Below are 16,381 nucleotides of genomic sequence, written 5' to 3' on the forward strand. Positions count from 1 at the left end.
GAGTCGTGCATTTTGGGTCCTGTCCGCTGTTCCGTTTATGACAGAACGAACTGGCCATAACATGGACCTAGTAGACTCAGACCCGGTGCGCAAAGCCCTTCATGCGCAGGGTCGATGCCTCTCGAAGCTGGATGAGCAGCTTGCTGCCCTCCACCTTCATCTAGAGGGACTGTCAAGGCATCAGGACAATATGATGAGACAGGTGGCCTCGCAGTTTGAACTCTTATGAAAATGATTCAAGAGAAGGAACCAGTTGGCACAACACCCGATACCGCCACGGTACCAACATTTCCATGTGAAGCAGTCACCATGCAGCCACCTGCCACCTCCGCTGCTGTCTGCCCCCAGCTCTCTCGACCGGAGAGGTTCTCTGGAGATTATGGGAACATTAAGCCGTTCATCACTCAGTGCGAACTCCACTTTTAGCTGCAGGCAGAAGACTTCCCCACCGAGCGGGCAAAAATCGCTTTCGTCATTTCCCACCTGACTGGTCGTGTGGAGGCGTGGGCTACTGCTGAATGGAGCCGCAATTCCGCCGCGTGTCATTCGTGGGCTTTTTTTCGTAAAGACTATGGAGCAAATTTTTACATTTTTTACACCAGATCGTGAGGCAGCTCGCTCCCTTGTCACCTTACAACAAGACAAGCGCAGGGTGTCAGATTACACGATTGAGTTTCGCATTCTAGCAGCTGAGAGTCAGTGGAATAATCGGGCGCTACTCGATGCCTTTTTTCAAAGACTATCCCCCGCCGTCAAGGATCATTTAGTCCCGCTAGACCTGCCGACTGACTTAGACAGTCTCCTCGCTCTCGCCGTAAAAATCGACAAGAGGCTTTTGGATCGCGAGCTGGATGGAGATCGGCGGAGGGCTGCGTCACCGCGCACTTGGAGGACGAGCCTCGGTGACCAGCCAAACCAAGGCAGATCCCCTGTTTCCGGTCTCAACCCACTGGCTAGCGTCCCCACGGATGAACCCATGCAACTGGGCAGGTTCCGTCTCTCCCCTGAAGAACGTCAACGCCGGCTGAGGGAAGTTACCGGTGCCGGTAGCAAGGGCACGGGAGAGGTGAGTCTGAATTTCATTAAGGAAGACCCTACCCGGGTTCTTCCTAAAGTGACACTATGCTCTCCAGATCAAGAGATTCATACACCTGTATTTATTGACTCTGAATCTGACTTGTCTCAAGTGCCCACCTGTTACCATGACATTAAAGACGTTTTTTCTAAGTCCAAGACCAAATCCCTTCCACCCCACAGACTTTATGACTGTGCTGTGGACTTGCTGCCTGGAATCACACCCCCACGAGGGAGGTTGTTCTCTCTTTCAGGGCCGGAACACAAGGCCATGAAGGACTACGTGGAAGAATCAATGGCAGCCGGGATCATTCGCCCATCTTCATCCCCGGCGGGAGCAGGATTTTTCTTTGTGGACAAAAAGGACAAGACCCTGCGACCCTGTATCGATTACCGGGGTAATCGATACCCCGAGATAACTGTAACTGTAAAAAACAGGTACCCTCTTCCTCTCATCTCCACCGCCTTTGAGTTCCTGGAGGGAGCCAAGATTTTCACCATACTAGATTTAAGAAATGCGTATCATCTAGTCAGGATAAGGGAGGGGGATGAATGGAAAACAGCATTCAACACACCAACGGGACATTATGAGTATTTGGTAATGCCTTTTGGACTTACTAACGCTCCAGCTGTTTTCCAAAACCTTGTCAATGATGTCCTGCGTGACATGTTGAATGTGTATGTTTTTGTTTATTTGGACGACATTTTGATATTCTCCCCGGATGAGGAGACTCACATTCATGTCCGCTCTGTATTGCAGCGGTTACTGCAGAATCAACTATATGTTATATAAGGCTGAGAAATGTGAGTTCCACAAGGCGTCCGTTTCTTTTCTGGGTTTCGTCCTGGCTCAAGGTGAAGTTAAAATGGACCCTTGCAAAGTCGATGCCGTTATTAATTGGCCTACTCCCACGTCACGCAAAGATGTACAAAGGTTCTTAGGGTTTGCAAACTTCTACAGAAAATTCATCCGAAATTTCAGTTCCATAGCCTCTCCTTTGCATGATCTTACCTCGCCACACAGACCTTTCGTATGGAACCCGCTTTGTCAGGCAGCTTTTCAGAAACTTAAATCGAGCTTTACCTCCGCTCCCATCCTTACTTTGCCAGATCTCAAACAGAAGTTTGTGGTAGAAGTCGATGCGTCTGATGGCGGAATAGGAGCAGTGCTCTCTCAGAAATCTCTCAAGGATAATAAATTACATCCTTGTGCTTTTCTCTCCAAAAACTGACCCCAGCTGAGAGAAATTATGACATTGGTGACCGTCGGAGGACTCCGGCCCCGAACTACAAAGTGGGTCAGCGAGTTTGGCTCTCGACTAAACATATTCCACTCCGGGTGGAGTCCAAGAAGCTCGCTCCCAGGTTCGTTGGGCCCTTCCCCATCACAAAGATCATCAAACCTGTCACCATGAAGCTGAGTCTCCCAAGGTCGATACGGGTCCACCCTGCTTTTCACGTCAGCCTACTCAAGCCAGCCCGGGAGTCCCCTCTGTTAACGTAAGGCTGTCGTCTGTTGAAGTAGGTGGCAAGTGACAAGTCATTGATATTTCTTGCAGTCAAAAGGTGAATTTAAAACGGACAAGACCGACAAGGATGTGTTGGCTCCACCGAGAGATTTTCACTCTGTTTGCTGCACTGTTGTCATAGTTAATCCATCCATCCATCCATTATCTGAGCCGCTTCTCCTCACTAGGGTCGCGGGCGTGCTGGAGCCTATCCCAGCTGTCATCGGGCAGGAGGCGGGGTACACCCTGAATTGGTTGCCAGCCAATCGCAGGGCACATAGAATCAAACAACCATTCGCACTCATGCCTACGGGCAATTTAGAGTCTCCAATTAAATGCATGTTTTTGGGATGTGGGAGGAAACCGGAGTGCCCGGAGAAAACCCACACAGGCACGGGGAGAAAATGCAAACTCCACACAGGCGGGGACGAGGATTGAACCCCGCACCTCAGAACTGTGAGGCTGACGCTCTAACCAGTCGGCCACCGTGCCGCTGTCATAGTTAATTATGGGAAATTGTTGTTGCAAAAGCAAAGTTGGCAGGGAATTGGCTAGTGATGAAAAATACATGAAACAAAAACATGAAGGATTATTGGAATATTTGCCTAGATGGAAAAATAAATATGATTTTAATGGCAAACTAACCATTCCAGGCACAACAGAACTGGTGAGAAAATTAAGAGAAGTGTGAAAACCACCAGTCATAAGAAAAAGTTAAATTGGAAATTACTGTAGCCATAAAGTGGTTAACTAAAAAACAACAGAAAAAAAGGCCAAGCTGTGGCTAAACAAAGATTATTTGTGAGAAGGGAGGATGATGAGACTCAACAATATTGCAGACAGAAGGAGGGAGTGCAGCATCCCCACTCGATCCCCACTCCCTCCCTCCTCTAAAGATAAGGAGACGCCACCTGCGTATCCAGGCTCCCTCCCACATGTAGAGTATCAAAGCACAACACCATCATTGTATCCACCGTTGCCAGCAAAAACATGCAGTCAAACTGGTGGACTGGGAAATTGGAGTAAAACAATGGGAGGATTGTTGAGTCCTGGAAGTGCGCCAAAGGTAAGGGACTTAGCAGAAGGAGAAATGTACCCATTGATTGAAGTAGCGAATCCCGCTGTGAAAATGGAACAGAGAGAACAACAATCCTGGTGTTTAGACCATGATCAAAAGAGGAGTGTAACAAGGCTGTAGAAAGTCTGACTCCCTACAAAAGAGACGGTGAAAATGGTACAAAGAGAACAACAATCCTGGTGTTTAGACCATGATCAAAAGAGGAGTGTAACAAGGCTGTAGAAAGTCTGACTCCCTACAAAAGAGATGTAGAGGAATGGTGCCACGACATGTTACAATTAGTTAACACGTATCATCCAGAGTTGCAACAAGCTTTACAAAGTGCTCTGACTATAGATTGTGGCAGGGTGAGAGGAAACGTTTCTCCAATGAGCGGCAATCCGCCAACTCCTCTGTCACCGAACAGCCCACAACAGATAGCACAATTGCAAGGTGAGGTGGACAGAAAGAGAATAGCATTTAGGCACAGAGCAGACTATTGTAAAATAAGTGCATGAGTGCAAAAAGATGACAAAACCATGGATGAGTTCAGATCAAGATTTGAAGACGTGTTTAAAACAAACAGCGGCATAATAGATGACTCTCAACCAGGAGGCGCATACCAACAGCAATTGAAAAATGCGATATTGACAGGCATGAAAGCAGACGTAAGAGAGTGGATTAAAAAGCATAATGTGAGCCTGCCAACCCAAAGCTTAGATGACTTTATGAACCTTGCTAGACATGCAGAAAATGTGTCTAAAAATAAAAATAAAAAGAGCCCGAAACAAAAAGACAAATGTCATTTTTAAGCTTATGCAACTATTGTCGAAACTGACATAATACTTGAGCGATGCACAGTTTTAAAACCACCAACACTGGTGTACAACATGACTGTTTGGAAGAAAGTCAGTGAATCTCCCCAGATCTAAAAGACCTGGGGCCTCATGTACAAAGACTTGCGTGGATTTCCTCCTAAAACATTGCGTATGCTGAAATCCAGAAAACATCGTACACACAAAAATATTCAGATGTATGAAACTCTGCGTATTCATGAATCCAAGCACATTTCCTTCGTACATTCCAATCAACGTGGAAATGAGCGCACATGTTGGAGTAGCCGCCTCCTCTCTGTCCACGCCCACATTTGAGTATGCAAATCATATTTAAATGAACCCTCCACCTGAGATGCCGATCTCTGCATGATCAGGAAAAAAAAGGAAAATGAGCAAGGTAATGAAGAAAAATAATTTTTCTGAATGTGAAGTTGCTCAATGAAATGGAGACACGCAAGAAAATCCACTTTGGCACGCTGTCCTACCGCGTTAACAACACCCGAAAGAGGAATGAATGAGACAGCACATGTGCGGCTGTCAATGCTGTGGAGACAGAATAGCGTGCACACGCTGAACTAAAAAAGAAGTGGTCAGACATTAAGGTGGATGTGAAGCGGAGGACAACTGCCCGCCGCCAAAGTGTGGCCAAAAAAAGGCGGAAGAACCGACGCGGAGGACCTCACCCCGTTCGAGGAGAGAATCGCTGCGATCATGGGTGACGCTGCTCTCTCAGGGGTGATGGGAGGACATGTGGCTGACTATGATCACCCCACAAGATTAATACCATGTACTTTTAAATGTGTTCATACAGTAACCTACACTCAGCCCTGTGGGATAAAGGTTCATGCGTAAATGTTGTATGTGTGGTATTTGTAATAAATGTTTTGAATTCAAATAGAATCACAATTGTGAGCGGCGTAAATGATCGCCTTGATCAATTAATAGGTGTCCTCACAAATATCAGTGGTTCATTAAATACACTGGTTAACAAATGAATTCTCAGTCCTTGCCTCAATTGCATTGTTGAAATCAAATGTTGCCGGGCATGACTTGTTCATCAGTGCTAATTATTCATGTCTCTCTGATGTGCAGATTTATGAGAACAGTTTCCCAGCATCACCTCTAAGTGTCGCCAAAGCACCAAAAGCTGCAGAAACGTGCGTACGCCAGCCATGCAGTTGGCGTGAGGCACTGCACATTTCCACGGTTATGTCACGCTTGATACAAAAAAAACAAAGAACGGACACCACGTTTTTGTGCGTACGCACCTTTTGTACATGAGGCCCCAGCCATTGAAAGAGTCAGTACAAATTTTTGTCAATGGGTCATTATAAAAACGACAGGATATGCTGTAGTAACAAAAGAAAATGTATTGAAAGCTAGTCCAATTACCATCAAGGAGCAGAATTAGTTGCATTAATAGAAACTGTAAATTAATGTAAACTAGAAATGTAAACTAATCAAAGGTCAAAGGGTGACAATCTACACAGTCAATATGCATTCTCTACCTTGCATGTATTTGCTGCGCAATGGAAGAAGCGCGGAACGAAAACATCCACTGGGAAACCAGTGACTCACGCAACACTCCTTATTGCATTACTGGAGGCGGTATTACTCCCTGCAGCAATAGCAGTATGCAAATATGCAGTTCACACAAAACGAACAGATGAAATTTCAATTGGAAATTAATTCGCAGACAAAATAGCCAAAGAAGGAGCAAATAGTAAACATGAACTATGTCTGGGATTGGCTGGCAACCAGTTCAGGGTGTACCCCGCCTCCTGCCCGATGACAGCTGGGATAGGCTCCAGCATGCCCGCGACCCTAGTGAGGAGAAGCGGCTCAGAAAATGGATGGAACTATGTCTGGCAATTCAAAATGCGCAAAATGCAGATCCAATTGACATTACACTGCTAAAGGGCACGCAAAACAATGCACCAGACACTAAAAAAAAAGCTTTTTGGGAAAACAAAGGCACAACAACAAATACTGATGGAATCATATATAACAAAGAAGCTAAACCGATACTTATAAAAGGCCTTTTCAAATGGGCAGCAATTATAGCCATGTGCCTTGTCATGTCTCAACAGGAGGGATGGTGTAGATAATAGAGCATCACTTTGTTGCATACGGATTCCATAATTATTCTAAACAGTTTTGCGCAGCATGTGTGATCTGTGCTAAACATAACTCACAAGGAAATGTTAGACCGAAAAGAGGACAGTTTCCTCAAGCAAAATATCAGTTCCACACGATACACATGGATTTCATTGAGTTGAACAGATCAAAACAATACAAATATTGATTGGTGATAATTGATCCATTTACCAAATGGGTGGAAATAGTACCAACCACCCACCCACCCGCCCACCCAGATGCGATTACAGTGGGAAAGGCACTCTGTAAACACATTATCCCACAATATGGGATACCACAAATTATTTGGAAGCCATTTCGTAAATAATGTAGTTGGAAAAAACAGGACAAAATCTGGGCATAACATCGAAACATCACTGCACCTATCACCCACAAAGTGCAGGCCTTGTAGAGAGAACAAATGGAACGATCAAAAGCAGATTAAAAAAATGGCATGGCAGAAACCGGAAGAGCATTGCCTGATTGTTTAGATTTAGTTAAACTTTATGAGAATGGTAAAAAGAAGTGGTCCAATGAGTCCGTTTGAAATGATGTATGGCAGACCATTTAAATTACCAGTAACTCATTTTCCACTAACGCCTGAACAAATGCAAGAGATTGATCTAAGTGACTATATGAGGACATTATTAAAAGATAAAGTAGCAGCAATGTGTAACCACCTGCCAGATTAACCTTTGTCTTTGCAGGTGGGCCAAACACCCATCAAACCTGGTGACTGGGTCCTCATCAGTCATGAAGCAGAAGTGCTGGTCTAGTCCAAGGTGGGACGGACCTTTTCAAGTTCTGCAGAGAACACCTACTGCCCCTCCTGGATCCACTTGCCGCACTGCAAAAGGCAGGTACCACTGGCAGGCAGCTCAGCAGAGGCTGACTACAAAGAGGGGTAGGTGTATAGAGCCTATTCGTCTCAATCTCAGTGAAGAGGGAAGCTTGCCTCCGAGAACTCCTCCAGCTGTTTGGGAGCTGTGAAGCCGCAGGGCCTGACCTCCAGCAGATGGAGGCAGTGGAGGTGCCACAGATTGCCTCCATGCCGGTTGAGGAGCGCAAATGAGATCTCAGCACACAGTCCGTGACATCTGGACTCAGCACACAATCAGTGACATCTGGAAAGACAGAGGCTCTTCTCGACATCCTAAAGACTCCTGAACGCAACAAACTGAGGAGCATGAGGACAACAAGAAAAAAGACAATACAGACGGTAATGTGCCTCATTTGTGCAGGAATAACCCTAGCCATTCTACCCTTGCTATAGCCACTGTCGACCAGCAGAGGTCCGACGATGCATGAAGGACGACGATTCGTGGCGCAGGAACATCATGGAACATTACGCACGTTTTCCACACTAACGTCTGGTACAGATATGCCACCATGATTGCCCGAGTTAGAAATGTGTTATGTACTAAAATGCCTGTGTCATCAACACACCCTAACCTTGATACAATTCTACTGGACGTGAATCTGACTGAGCATGTCACAGAATTTGCTTTAAAGGGAAGATTAACAAATAGAGCTGTACTTTCTCACATCACATTGCAAAATGGGACATTAATAGAGCAAGTAGTTCGACCATTGTGTGCCTCAATGTATGCGTTTCGACAGGTTAATCTTACATCCTCAATAACTTCTAAGGTACACACTGCGAAAAATGTCTCCTTTCCTTAATGTTTCTCACATAATGGGACCACCGCAGTAGGGGCACTACCAGCTAATGTATGCCATGATACTGAAATAGCGTTCGTGAGCAATAATGCCCAGTCTGCTGAAGGTAAAGACAGATTCATACAACTTGCCCCTTGCCCATTAGGTCACATCTGTTCCCTTAGAGCGTATCAAGATCATCCTGCAAACAAAACCACTTACGCTATTGATGTTTTATTGGCTTTGCGGACATAAACTGTACTTACACATCCCAGCATCCTGGCATACAAGATCATACATACATCTTGTCGGCAGCAAGCCAAATTGATATACAGGAACGGAAAAATTAGACATCAAAACACCAGAAATTAAACCACATGACGCCATACGAGGTTCCAATGTTCCAGATGACCTTAAACTCTGGAGCACTGGAAACAAAATGGTATTGTCATCGTTTCCATGTTTAGGTGTAGGAAAAATAATGCTAAGAATAGAGACCATTGATAATCAATTGGGGTTATTTATGAACGCTAGTATAAAAGCTTGGGAAGCCGCAAATGAAGAAATATCAAACATGGGATTGATGGTATTGCAAAATAGAATGGTCTTCGATCTGCTGACTGCAGCGCAAGGAGGAGTTTGTGTCCTGGTAAATGACACTTGCTGTACATTCATTCCTGACAGTGTTGCTGATGGACAAGAAGTGGCTGCCGCCATACAGACAATGAAAGATGTGAGTTTTTTGAAACATGAGATTTTGTCAACAAGGGATTCGATCCCTTTTCTTGGTTTACGTCTGTTGGATGGACGAGTTTCCTCCTCAAAATTTGCACTCCAATTCTAATAATTCTATTATTGTTTTGCCTATTTACTGGTTGCATCTTTCCTTGTCTTCGCGCCATGATGACTAAAGTGGTGAATAAGTATGTTTCTGGCATCATGCTAAGCGATAAATACTTGTCACTCCTAAAAGCAGAAACAACTGATGTGTAATGAATTGTCACGTTATGATGACTACCATAGAAACCTGTAAAAACGGAATGTGGTATTTTGATGTCAATGTGATGTTCATACGATAAACAGGAGGGAAATGTGAACGATAGTGAACATAAGTTATCAAATGACCACACACACCTAATGACCATGACTATATATATCAGGGCATGTTTTTGTACTTCTGTTTCATACTCTCATACCATGAAATGTAACCACCCACCAAATGTTAATAAAAAGAGCTGCGCAAGGACAGGTACCTCAGAGGAGTTGGGAGAGATAAGCGTGGTGCTTGTTCTTGTAGCTGCTCTCACTTTGCAAAGTTACGTCATTGACTCAAGTTGTTGTCTTCCTTCTGTCTCCTTCCTTGGTGTGCGCGTGTTATTTAAAATAACCCTGACAACAATCCCCTCAAAAGGTGTTGGAACGGCAAGGTCAATTCCTTTGTTTTTGTTGTATACTGAAGACATTTGGGTTTCAGATCAAAAGATGAATATGCAACAAAAGTTCAGAATTCCAGCTTTCATTTCATAGTATTTACACAATGCAGCCCTATGGGGGCACAAGCCAGTGCAAACTTTAGAATTCACTAGTTTTATAACTTTGAACTGCCAGATTTTATAGCACGTGATACTTGTATTACTTTAAAGCACCAGATTTGTTTATTTATTAACCCTTTGAAACGCCATATCTTATACCATGTGACACTTTTATTGCTTTATGACTCTTTATAATACCAGTTTTATTTTTTAATGGTGTCATGTGATCAGAACACACACCCTAAAGGTCAAAGCCATACACCTGTCAAAACACAAACTGTCAAGAGATACAGTGGGGCAAAAAGATATTTAGTCAGCCACCAATTGAGCAAGTTCTCCCACTTAAAAAGATGAGAAAGGCCTGTAATTTTCATCATAGATATACCTCACATATGAAAGACAAAATGAGAAAACAAAATCCAGAAAAATCACATTGTCTGATTTTTATAGAATTTATTAGCTAATTATGGTGGAAAATAAGTATTTGGTCACCTACAAACAAGATTTCTGGCTCTCACAGACCTGTAACTACTTCTTTAAGAGGCTCCTCTGTCCTCCACTCGTTATTTGTATTAATGGCACCTGTTTGAACTCGTTATCAGTATAAAAGACACCTTTCCACAACCTCAAACATTCACACTCCAAACTCCAATATGGCCAAGACCAAAGAGCTGTCAAAGGACACCAGAAAAAAAATTGTAGCCCTGCACCAGGCTGGGAAGACTGAATCTGCAATCTCTGCAATCTGCCTAGCGACAACCCCAAAACATCACTTCTCCAGAAGAGATCTGCATGAAGGAATGGGCCAAAATACCAGCTGCAGTGTGTGAAAAACATGTGAAGACTTACAGAAAACGTTTGACCGCTGTCATTGCCAACAAAGGGTATATAAAGTATTCAGATGAACCTTTGAAGCAAATACTTATTTTCCACCATAATTTGCTAATAAATTCTTTAAATATCAGACAATGTGATTTTCTGGATTTTTTTTTCTCATTTTGTCTCTCATGGGTGAGGTATACCTATGATGAAAATTACAGGCCTCTCTCATCTTTTTAAGTGGGGCAACTTGCACAATTGGTGGCTGACTAAATACTTTTTTGCCAGACTAAATCTCCCTTCTATACTTTTGGGGGATTACAAAATTGATTAAATAGATCAAATAATTACAGATCATTATTAATTAATGTCACATTTATTTTAATCGCTTGACAACACTTTTACCTACACCAGCATGTCTTGCCTCTGAAGGAGCGTGCCAACACAGCCATGGCACATGAAACATGCCAAAGAGCCCTGTGCTTTGGGTGTTCTGGTCTGTGTGTACCCATAGAAATCTAGGTAGAGGGGACTAAATTGACTATATTTTTTAAGACAAGTAGTGTCTGAAGAAGTAGGATATGAGGCCATTTGAGTCAGTGAGTGCCCTGTTCGAAGAACAGTTTATGTCCAAGAAGCCATTGAACGTTTGAATCCAGCTATGGCTACACATTAGCATTGGATACACAGGAGAAAAAAATGTTCTGTCACTTTGACATTTTGTTTTTGATTTTAGTTTTAAAATTTACACCATTAAAAAAAAAATCCAATCGACAATGAATATTTGGCTCAGGCATAGTGTTTTAATACTTACCAGATAGTTGTCCCGAAAAAACTCTGAGAGTTCCAGACTGATGATGTCATCATCCAAAGGCAGTAGATGGAAGCCCCATTCATCCATTGACACGTCTACAAAAAACAAGGGCAAAATAATTGCAACACTTTTAATGACACTGATGACCTGCAACGAATCTAAGAGGTACAAGAGATCTTACTTCCAAAGACCCCCTGCTCCTCCAGCACTGTCTCACATGCATAAAACTGAAAGACAGACCATGGGTAGTACATTACTCTCAATAACTTCAAAGCAAGTAAATTAAGGTTTGTTTTGGTTTAAACACCAGAATATCAGATACCTTCTGAGGGGTAAATATAATTTTGTATTTTCTGAATTTCCCTCCAGCTTTGTCTGCATTTACCACATCTGTAGAGAGAAGGCATGAAACAGGAAATTGGCAGAAATTAGCTACCTGAAACAAAATTTTACATTCTTTTGAGCATTCGTCTATTCATACTGTAACATTTTCTATTGAGAAACATCCTAATTCATATTTTAAAAAACAGTAGACATTATAAACAAGAGCAGCCACCTAATTTGCTTTTTGCAGGTTCAGACAACTGTTAATTGTTGGCCAGGTTGTGAATTGTGAATGATTATCCATCCATCCATCCATCCATTTTCTGAGCCGCTTCTCCTCACTAGGGTCGCGGGCGTGCTGGAGCCTATCCCAGCTGTCATCGGGCAGGAGGCGGTGTACACCCTGAACTGGTTGCCAGCCAATCGCAGGGCACATACAAACAAACAACCATTCGCACTCACAGTCATGCCTACGGGCAATTTAGAGTCTCCAATTAATGCATGTTTTTGGGATGTGGGAGGAAACCGGAGTGCCCGGAGAAAACCCACGCAGGCACGGGGAGAACATGCAAACTCCACACAGGCGGGGCCGGGGATTGAACCCAGGTCCTCACAACTGACGCTCTAACCAGTCGTCCACCGTGCCGCTTGTGAATGATTAATCCAATATAAACTCATTAAACAATTAATAAACACAAAATATGAGGACAAACTTACCAGATATCCACTTCACTGTTTTTATTCTTGGTCGTATCAGAAAACAGAGCCTCAAGAGAGTTAAGTCATACTGTCAGATATCTACATGTTGAATTATGCTGAACAGTATAGGCCTCTTTATACTCCCGCGGTCGCGCGGCCGACAACGCCGCAATGCATCACGTGACCGACGAATTGCCCCGCGCCGCCCGTCTGCGTAGCTTGACGCGCACACATCAAAAATAGTTGCTGCGCGTCGAACACCGCGGAGATCATCTCTCATGATTGGTCCGTTTTAGTCACATGCTGTGATGATGTAGTCAGCGTTCCCCTTGGTTCCACATACCACCGCCGCCTTCTTGATCGATTTTGCAGCATAATTAAAAGGTATCATTTGGTTATCTCAGTCCATTTGTTCTAGCAGACCCTGTTCCACGGTCGCCATTGTTCTTGCTTTGTTCCTTGTTCCTGAAAGTAAAGTAAAAACGGCGACCAGAATTGGCCAAAATAATACAGAGGAAACTCCACCCTGTGGTGTCCTAGCCAATACCAGCCGCAGTGACACCCCTGACTTGGAGGTGAACTGCAGTACATTTTCAAAACTGCGAGCGTGGGTTGCGCTCGAGTATAAAGGCAAATTATGTGTGGGACAACCGCAGTGACGTCAGCGCGGTCGCCATCCGCGCGAGTATAAAGAAGCCTTATGTTTGTATGTGTGTATATGATGAGTACTCACTGATCTGATGTGCTAATTATGGGTTTATATTCTACTTTATATAGTTTGTCAACGTCATGTTGCTGGTGAAAGAACAGAGAGAGAATTAATGTTTTTATATATGAATTGTTATTCATTAGAGAGAAGAATAAATTAAAGCAGTGGATAAGGTCACCTTCAGGATGGAAACGTTGGCGATACGATCCAAAGGGCTCATCAAGTCTGCCTCAATAAAAAGGTCTTTCTTTCCTGGAAGCTATACCGGAAAAAAATTGGGTTAAATGAGAATGTGAGTGATGAAAAATACATATTAAGAATTACGCTGGGGCAAGTTACCTAATATATAGTTGTAAAAGTTTATACACCCACAATCTCATCAGCCACCTGATATACAGTATACTGTTTAAGTCACTAATTTTACACTTCAATACAAGAGAAAAACAACTGGCAAACTTACTGTGAGAAATAAACAAGTGGAAATAGCACAAAGTAAAACAGTAGTGAAAGTACTGCAAGTGTTGTGTAAAATATGTACATCAATAATCAGGTAGAGAATCTTACTCTCGCTCAACTGCCTTTTCAATGGCCCGGTCGATTGCCTTTTACTTGAAGGGTGCATCGATTCATAGGCTTTTCATCACGTTCAGTATGATGAGGGTGTGCACTTGAGCAAAGCACATTTAAATACAGAACCAAATGCTTAAATGTGTTGACACAGCCCATCGAAAAATTCCTGAAAATCAGTTCTGAGGTTCAATCCCCGGCCCCGCCTGTGTGGAGTTTGCATGTTCTCCCCGTACCTGCGTGGGTTTTCTCCGGGCACTCCGGTTTCCTCCCACCTCCCAAAAACATGCATTAATTGGAGACTCTAAATTGCCCGTAAGTGTGAATGTGAGCGCGAATGGTTGTTTGTTTGTATGTGCCCTGCGATTGGCTGGCAACCAGTTCAGGGTGTACCCCGCCTCCTGCCCGAAGATAGCTGGGATAGGCTCCAGCACGCCCGCGACCCTAGTGAGGAGAAGCGGCTCAGAAAATGGATGGATGGATGGATGAAACACGATTTTGGTGCATTAAAGAGAAACTAAGAATAGATGACAACTTGATGCTCCTGGGATATACATATATCTCTTTGTTTAAGCCAGTAATTCTCAAGTGTGGTAAAAGGATAAAAGTGACCGAATTAAATTTCAAACTGTGCATAATGTTACAGTGGTAAAAAAACGTTTTTTTGTTTTTTTTTTATTATTATTATTTTTTATTTTTTTTATTTTTTTTATAAATGCAGTACAGTACATTGTCTATGTATTTTTTTTTTTCTTTTACTCTGTTCTCAGGTCGGCATTGCAAATCTGTTCAAATTCTAAATAAACAGTTTAATTAAATTAAAATAAAATAAATGATAAAATAAACAATTTTGAATGATGCATCAACACGACCCTTGGATATTTATAGTCAAGCCCAAAATTTCAGAATTCCTTTGAAGTCACCCACTTTTCACCCACTTTTCAAGTGAGCAAAAGTATTGGAACATATTAGATTAACTTAAAGTGAATAATATTTAAAATTTGGTGGCATAACCCTTACTTGCAATAACTGCATCAAGCCTTTGATTATTGTCCGTTTATTGATTTGGTCAGTCTAAGACCTTCCACTTTTTCCTCCCTGATGAAGTCCTTTGTTGTGTTGGCAGTGTGTTTTGTGTCATTGTCTTGTTCCATGATGAAGCTTCTCCCAATTAGTTTGATGCATTTTTCTGTAAACTGCCAGACAAAATGGTTTTATAGCCTTCAGAAATCATTCTGCTGCTCCCATCATGAGTTCCATAATCAATAAAGACGAGTGAGCCCGTTCCAGAAGCAGCCAAGCAAGCCCAAGCCATGACATTACCTCCACCATGATTCACATATGAGGTTGTGTGTTTTGGAGCATAAGCAGATGCTTTCTTTCCCCATACTTTTGCTATCCATCATTTCAAGGTTAATCTTGGTCTCATCAATCCATAAAACATCTCGGCACTTCTTTGCAAAATCCAATCCGGCCTTCCGATGCTTTTTGCTGATGAGTGATTTGCATCTTGTGGTATGGCCTCTATATTTATTCTCTCAAAGTCTTCTTCAAACAGTGGATTGTGATACCTTCACCCCTGCCCTGTGGAGGTTGACAGAAAAATGCATCCAAACTAATCGGGAGAAGCTTTATCATGCAACAAGACAATGACCCAAAACACACTGGCAACACAACAACGGACTTCATCTGGGGGAAAAAGTGGAAGGAAGGCCTTAGTAAGTAAATCACCGGACCTCAACCACATAGAGCATGCATTTTACCTCCGAAAGAGAAGAAAGCAGGGCGAAACCCCCAGAAACAAACAAGAACTGAAGGAGGCTGAAGTAAAGGCCTGCAAAAGCATTTCAAATGAAGAATGCAACAGTCTGGTGATGTCAATGGGTCGCAGGCTTGATGCAGATATTGCAAGTATGTTAAGCCACCAAATATTAAATGTTATTCATTTTAATTAAATTTAATCATGTCTGTTCCAATACTTTTGTTCACTTGAAAAGTGGGTGCCTTCAAACAAAAGGTGCTCTGTCCTGAGCAGCGACAAAGTTACACAGTAACGAGTTACAGGCAAACTCCAAAAACACTTAATCCAAAAATCCGCCATTTGGAGTAACGAGCGAAGTAACGTGTTACTTTTCCCAGGAGAGTAATAAGACGACAGTGACTTCTTCAATCTAACATTAGTTACTTTTGCATCATCAATGTCTCTCACCAAATAGTAATTTGTAGCTGGAGAAAGAAGAGTCCAAATATGCAGAAGCATTTAACCGAAATCGACCTTTTTTTCCAATGAATAGAAGAAAGTGATTGGGTAGTGATTGTTGATTCTACAATGCACAGTGACGGTGCAGTACCATAAAAGTGCAAAGAAATGCACGATTTCACTGTCGCCACACTATATTTGTTATTTTCCGTAGTGAAAGTGTATTTGATTGTTACGTTTTTATTTATTTCCAGATCTGTGTAACAGACCACCAAGGACTCCACTAAGAGGTTTGATGAAGATCTGATATTGTATTTCAAAATAAAAGTCTCCGAAAACTAATAAATTACATTTTTTAATGCATCTCAAGATTCAAATTAACCTTGCTGGTTGCATTCCTTAACCGAAGAGCATTGATGTCCGTATTATTGGGAAGCTTTTATTTTG

General features: G+C 42.7%; 1 protein-coding gene across 3 annotated transcripts in view; it reads right to left on the reverse strand.

The window, feature by feature from the left end:
* The window catches only part of vps33b (VPS33B late endosome and lysosome associated), a 55,379-nt gene that overhangs the window by 26,137 nt on the left and 12,861 nt on the right, over positions 1–16,381 (reverse strand). For all 3 annotated transcript variants that reach the window (XM_061764778.1, XM_061764780.1, XM_061764779.1), the window contains exons 3-8: positions 13,346–13,426; positions 13,192–13,253; positions 12,477–12,526; positions 11,758–11,825; positions 11,617–11,662; positions 11,436–11,530 (exon numbers count right to left, since the gene is read on the reverse strand). In XM_061764778.1, the coding sequence (XP_061620762.1) occupies positions 11,436–11,530; positions 11,617–11,662; positions 11,758–11,825; positions 12,477–12,526; positions 13,192–13,253; positions 13,346–13,426 (402 nt within the window). The remainder of the gene's footprint in view (positions 1–11,435; positions 11,531–11,616; positions 11,663–11,757; positions 11,826–12,476; positions 12,527–13,191; positions 13,254–13,345; positions 13,427–16,381) is intronic.

This window comes from Phyllopteryx taeniolatus, unplaced genomic scaffold, assembly GCF_024500385.1.
Source record: "Phyllopteryx taeniolatus isolate TA_2022b unplaced genomic scaffold, UOR_Ptae_1.2 contig_24, whole genome shotgun sequence".
Lineage (NCBI taxonomy): Eukaryota > Metazoa > Chordata > Actinopteri > Syngnathiformes > Syngnathidae > Phyllopteryx > Phyllopteryx taeniolatus.